Below are 6878 nucleotides of genomic sequence, written 5' to 3'. Positions count from 1 at the left end.
AGGATCCTGTGAAACCAAGGGACCACTGAGACACGATGGGGCCTCAAGGAATCTGGAAGAACGTTGTGACACTGTGTGGCCTTGTGGAAACAAGGAGTCCATTGTGACACTGAGGGGACTTGTGGAACCCCAGAGACCATGGTGACAGTGTGGGACCTCATGTGACCATGGGGCCATTGTGACACCCTGGGGCCCCATGGAACCAAGGGGACCATTGTCACATTTTGAGGCCCCATGGAGCCAAGGAGACCAGTGTGACAGTGCAGGGCCTGGTGTGACCATCAGGCCATTGTGACACTGAGGGGCCCCATGGAACCAAGGACATCTTTGCAAATGTCACCAAGCTGGATGTGAGTTTTGATCTGAGGGAACATAGGAGTGGTCTGCACAGGGACCTTGATAAGCTGGATCCAGGGGCTGAATCCAACAAGGTGAGGTTTAACAAATCCAAGTGCCAGGCCCTGATATTGGGCCCCAGTTCGACAGGCTGGGGACAGTGTGGCTGCAGAGCAGCCAGGCAGAAAGGGACCTGCAGGGACTGATGGACAGCAGGCGGGACATGAGGCAGCAGTGAGCCCAGGTGGGCAAGAAGGCCAATGGCTCCTGGCCGGGATCAGGAATGGTGTGGCCAGCAGGAGCAGAGCTGCTGGGCCAGCACTGATCTGCCCCATCTCTGCACACAGACATTGCTGCTGCAGCTCCAGAGAAGGCAACAAAAGGGCATCTCTGCAGAAAACTCTGCTGGGACATCCTTTACTTCCTTTAAAGCCACCAAGAGCACAGCCCCTCATTGACACAGTGTGGCCAGAGGGAAGGTGGAGAGAAACAAAATGGGAAATGGTACAAACAATGATATTTATTTGTGGACAATATGAAAAAAGTAATACAAAGGGGAAAAAAGAACAAACCCCAAGCAAAGCAACAATTAGTAAGAAAGATGTCTTTTATTACAAGTGATTTGCAGAAATTGGCCAAGAGTTTAATGTTTCTGAAAGCATCCACTCATCAGTCTCCTCACTGCAGCCTTGAGCTCCTGGTTCCTCAAGCTGTAGATGAGGGGGTTCAGGGCTGGGGGCACCACCGAGTACAGAACTGACAGGGACAGATCCAGGGATGGGGAGGACATGGAGGGGGGCTTCGCGTAGGCAAATGTGGCTGTGCTGAGGAACAGAGAGACCACAGCCAGGTGAGGGAGGCAGGTGGAAAAGGCTTTGTGCCGTCCCTGCTCAGAAGGGATCCTCAGCACAGCCCTGAAGATCTGCACATAGGAGAAAACCATGAACACAAAACAGCCAAAACCTAAACAAAGACTACCCACAATGAGACCAAATTCCCTGGAGTGGGATTTGGAGCAGGAGAGCTTGAGGATCTGTGGGATTTCACAGAAGAACTGGCCCAGGGCATTGCCATGGCACAGGGGCAGGGAAAATGTATTGGCCGTGTGCAGCAGTGAATAGAGAAAGGCACTGGCCCAGGCAGCTGCTGCCATGTGGGCACAAGCTCTGCTGCCCAGGAGGGTCCCGTAGTGCAGGGGTTTGCAGATGGACACGTAGCGGTCGTAGCACATGATGGTCAGCAGATAAAACTCTGTTAGAGCACAGAAAACAAAGAAAAAGACCTGAGCAACACATCCAGTGTAGGAGATGTTGCTGGTGTCCCAGAGGGAATTGTGCATGGCTTTGGGCACAGTGGTGCAGATGGAGCCCAGGTCAGCGAGGGCCAGGTTGAGCAGGAAGAAGAACATGGGCGTGTGCAGGTGGTGGCCGCAGGCTACGGCGCTGATGATGAGGCCGTTGCCCAGGAGGGCAGCCAGGGAGATGCCCAGCAAGAGGCAGAAGTGCAGGAGCTGCAGCTGCCGCGTGTCTGCCAGTGCCAGCAGGAGGAAGTGCCTGATGCAGCTGCTGTTGGACATTTCCTCTGATGCCTTGGCATGGGGATCTGTAAGAAAAGTAATCATGGAATAGTTGGGTTTGGAGAGGACTTGAAATATCCCAGCACAGGCTGGGGGCACTTTCCCCCCACTGCCTGCCCAGGGCTCTGCTGCCTGGAGCTGTCCCTGCCAGCAGCTGCTTCCCTGTGCCCAGGGCTGGGCCCTGCCAGTGCTGCCAGAGCCCAGCCCAGCCCTGGGGGCTCAGCTCTGCCCTGCAGAGCCCTCCCAGCTCAGGCACTGCCCAGGGGCAGCTCTGGCTCTGCAGGCTCTGATGGCAACGTCAGAGCAACCCTGAGGAGGCTGGAAAAGCAACACGGATGCTAGCTCTAAGGGCTGATTTCTGTCACTGCCCAATTTATTAAGATCTGAGAGAAAATTTTTTCATTTTTCTCAGGCTTAAGTGAGAGATGAATGTCTATGGTCAATTTCCCATGCCAGCAATCCAGAATAGTAGATTAAAAAAACAGGATTTTCCCTTTAATGCAGCCCCATCCTTGCTGTGCTCCCTGTATAATCTACTTGGAAATGTTCTGCAGTTAAATGCCATGCTGGGAGCAGTCCTGAACAATGCAGCATCCTCCCCACACAAGGAGAACACTCCCAAGCCTCACCAGCTGTCTCCTGCCACCCAGATCTTGTCCCCCAGTGCTGGGAGCAGCTGCCAGGGTTGGCTGAGAGCTGTCCCTGGCAGGCAGCAGAGTCCCTGCCCCAGCACAGCGCCCTGGGCTGCAGGACCCTGCTCTGCAGGACAGCCCTGGGCACCCCTGGCTGCTCTGCACAAGAGACAAGCAGAGAATGTACTCACAGGCTCTGCAGGCATTGGCATGTTCCAGCTGCAGGAGATGGCTCCAGGAGCTGCAGCTGCACTGTCCTGCAGCCAGAGGTTCCTGTGCCAAGGGCTGGCAGTGATTGTGCCCCAGGCACTTCTCAGCCCCTTCCCAGCCCTGCCTGATTGAAGCTCTCTGTGCCTCTGTGCTGTGCCCGGGCTGGCTGCAGGCAGTGCCCCAGCCCTGCTGGGCTGGCACAAGAGCTGCTCCTCAAGAGAAATGTGCTTTTGAAGCTCTTCTTGGGGACCAGGAGCTGCCTCTGGGCCAGGAGCCCAGCCCAGCTCAGCAGCACAGACACAGCACAAGGACTTTAATCAGCCTCTGGGGCTTTGTGCTCAGGCCCTGGACATCAGTCCCTGAGAGGGAGCTGAAGAAACCTCTCCAGAACTCCAAGGCAGAATCCAAGTCCAAAGTTTCTTGCACTTTTAATGGGTCCCAGAGAGAGACACGACTGAGCAAGTGTCCCCAGGCCCCAGGCAGAGCAGAGAACTGCAGGCAGTGATGACAGGTGGGGACAAAGAGAAGCCAAGTCTTGGTGCCCTGGGGCACAGCAGGGTCTGTGCCAGCAAGGGCTGGGAGGAGACACCTTGTGCTGAGGCCCTGGGGCCTCCTGGCACAGCCCCAGCCAGGCTGGGCACTGTCAGCCCCTTGTGCTGCCCTCAGCATCCCCCCCTAGCCCACATCCCAGTGGCCTCAAGGATCTGCTGCAAGGAGTCCCTGGGGAGCCTTGCTCAGCAATGGCCCTGGGGGCTCCTTCATGCTCCCTGCAGGGACTGCAGCTTTTTCAAAGGACTTTGGCTTTGGCTTTTGCCTTGCAGTCTCTGAGAGGTTTCTGCAATCATGGCCTTCAATTATCTGCTGTAATTAGTCCCTGGAGAGGCTTTGTCAGTAACAACACAGTGGGACTCATTAATGCTTCAAGGTGCTTCAGTTTTTTAAGCTACTTGGTGTTTCCCTTTGATACAGATGCTATGAGAAAGATTGTGCAGTCACAGCCTCCAATTATCTGCTGTCATTAGTCCCTGGGGAGGCTTTGTCAGTAAGGAGACTCAGTGGGGTCATTAATGCTTCAAGGTACTCAATTATTTTAAGGTACTTGGTGTTTCATTTTTGATACAGACTCTGTGAGAAGTTTGTGCAATCATGGCCCCAATTATTTGCTTAATGAGTCCCTGGAGAGCTTTGTACTGACACTCAGTGGGGCTCATTAATGCCTTGAGATACTCAAGGTTTTTAAGGTACTTTGGATTTCCATTCCACACTGAGTCTCTGAGAGGATTTTGTGCCATCCTGGCCTCCAGTTCTCTCCTCCAAAGAGTCCATGAGGAGCCTGTGTTGGGCATGGACCTATGTGAGACCCATTCATGCCTCGAGACACTTTGGGGTTTTCTTCTGACTTGGACTCCTGGAAAGGTTTGTGCAATGTCCCCTCAGGCCTTGTGGTTCCAGGGCTCATTTCCAAATGCACCACAGGACTGATTAGGATCAAGCAAGTCCTGACAAACCATGGCTCTGCATTGATTTCCCTCTGCACTAATGCAATTCATCAGGAAATATTCCTTTTACAGTTATGGAGAATTATTTCAAAGTGCTTCTAAGAAATATGTATTCCTGTCTTAAAGGGTGTCTTTTGTTGCCATTCTTGTTATAGAAGAGCTGATTGCAGCATTCTGTGATTGATATTAATCCAGGGTCTCTCCTAAGGAGGTCTGACCAGATCAGTGAAGTTGTACCTTCAGAGGTGACCCAGTGTGGACAACCTTGCCCCACATTCCCCAACCCCATGTGAGAAAAGAGTTTCAAAAATTTAAATGCCTTATTAAGGCCTTATCAAAATACAGCTGAAGACTGAATAAAGAAAAGGATACAATGCCAGGAGCAAAGGATTCATTCACCATGTGCTCATCTACAAAATGGATGTTCTGTCTTTTATACCTCCAGCCCCTCCCAAAGTCTTGTCAATTGACTCCTTCTTTACTGTCCAGTGGTGGAGATCACTGTCTCACCCCTTGATTGGAGGTCAGGTGCTGCCATAGGAACAAGCCAACCCTCCCAAATACCCCAACTACTGAAGCCATCCTGTGATAGCAATGCAAGGGGGAGGGGAAGGATAACTGTACATCTACAAAACTTCTCTTAACATATATTTAACATTCACCCGTTAATTGTGAGAGTCAACCCTAGGATTACTCTTCTATAACAAACTCACCTTTCTTTTTCTATAAGTCATTTTGTTCAAACAATTGAGTCAAAATTTTTCTCTCTCTCTTGAATGAGTCATACCAGCATCTGTTGATGTGGGCAAGGACAGTGGGAACAGGAGAAAAAAATCTCAGGTTTTCATTAGACACACTTATTTGGAATGGACAAAAGGGCATCCCAGAGGTCCAGTGTGCCTTTGACTCCCATCTACCGTGCCTGTGTGGCTGCTGCCCATAGTTGGTGCATCTTAGGGGTGAGTCCAGTGGCCAACTCCGTCCTGCCCTCCAGTCCCTGTTGAATTAAAAGACAACTGAGGCATGAAAGAGGTCTGGAATGGCCTTTTGTCCCTACCTTACCATGCCCATGGGGTTGCTACCCACAGCAGGGCTATGGAGCCTTCTTGGTAGCAAACAATGGGGCCAACCTGGCCTTGCCCTCCTTCCTTTGTCTTATGTTCTTGAAGAAGCTGTCCCATTGTCTTTACAGTCCCTTACAGCTGCTGGTAATTCTCACCCGTGAAAACAGGAAGACAGTTCTCGAGCTGGCTGGTGGAAGCTTGACTCTGATTTTTGGACATCTTGGTGTTTTCCTGGTTTTCTCTCAGTCTCTGCTTGAGAGTCAAACTTGTTTCACCCAGCCTGGATGTTACAGTCCACTCTTTGGGTTCTTCTCCTGGGCCTTTGACTCTGTTGCCATGAGTCCATCCCCGCTCTGCAGCTCGCACGGCCGATTCGGTGGTGAGCAGTGCCTGAAAGGGACCTTCCCACTGAGGAGTTAGAGGCTGATCTCTCCATGGCTTAATCATCACCCAATCCCCGGGATTAATATTATGGATTCTGAAATCCAGGGTGGTAGTTTGAGGAATTGCCCCTTTATGTCTTAGCCCTTCTAAGGTTTGTGCTATAGACATCACTTATTTCTTGGCATTGGCTTCCCCTTCCTCATAGGTGGCAGCCTTCTGGGGTGAGGTCAGGAAGGGAAACCCAAACATCACTTCATAGGGTGGGACTCCCAGATCTGACTGGGGTTGGGTTCTAGTTCTTAATAAGACCAAAGGAACACATTTTATCCATGACATTTGGGTTTCAATCATTAGCTTAACTAGAGCTCTTTTAGGAGTTTGATTCATTCTCTCAACCCAACGGGAACTCTGTGGATGCCATGGAGTTTGTAATTCCCATTTTACTCCCAGGGCCTGAACAATTTTCTGCAATATCTTCAATCTGAAATGAGTTCCCTAGTCTGAATCAATCCTGTTTGCCATCCCATATTGGGGAATGATTGATTCTAGAAGTGTTTTACTCACAACACTGGCATTGGCTTTCACAGTGGGTACCACCTCAACCCAATGAGTCAAGTGATCTACTATCACTGGCAAAACTTCCACCATTGTACCTGGGGAAGCTCAGTAAAGTCTACTTGGGTGTTTTGAAAGGGCCTTAAGGCCAGTTCTCGCCCACCCCTGGGTGTTTTCCTCATCATTTTCTCATTCACCTGTTGACATATCACACCCTGTTCAGTTACTTGCTTAGCAATTCTGAAAATTCCTGTGCATCCCCACCCCCTTAGATATTGATCACTTTGCACTTGTGTACCCCAATGTGTTGTTCCATGTATGCCTTCTAGCATTTTCCTGGCAAGGGGTTTATTATTATTTCCTTCCATCTGCTCATTTCCCTTTGTTGTCTTTCTTGGCTCCTATTTTAAGGAGTTCTTCCTCTTCTGACCCACTGAATTCAGGGACTTTTTGCATTTCTCTCATGGGGGTTAATACTATTATTAGTTTTTCTGTCTCTGATTCAGTTGCATTTTTAGCTTCTAAATTGTCTAAATTGTTCCCTTGTGCCCCTTTTTGATGTCCTTCAACATATACCACCACTACTTCCTCTGGTAATTGTAAGGTTTCTAACTCTTGTAAG

The 6878-nt window shown here is 50.5% G+C and overlaps 1 protein-coding gene across 1 annotated transcript; it reads right to left on the bottom strand.

The window, feature by feature from the left end:
- Window positions 1-979: 979 nt before the first annotated feature.
- Window positions 980-1744, bottom strand: LOC139604464 (olfactory receptor 14C36-like; the record flags this gene model as incomplete). The annotated part of the gene is made up of 1 exon (XM_071455617.1): window positions 980-1744. A coding segment is annotated over one exon (765 nt), but the record flags the coding sequence as incomplete, so codon positions are not given.
- Window positions 1745-6878: the final 5134 nt, after the last annotated feature.

This window comes from Agelaius tricolor, unplaced genomic scaffold (assembly GCF_023055355.1).
Source record: "Agelaius tricolor isolate 1412-34295 unplaced genomic scaffold, bAgeTri1.0.p SCAF_51, whole genome shotgun sequence".
NCBI classification, from domain to species: Eukaryota; Metazoa; Chordata; class Aves; order Passeriformes; family Icteridae; genus Agelaius; species Agelaius tricolor.
Note: the sequence above shows the minus strand (reverse complement) of the source record. Positions and strands in the feature narration are given on the sequence as shown.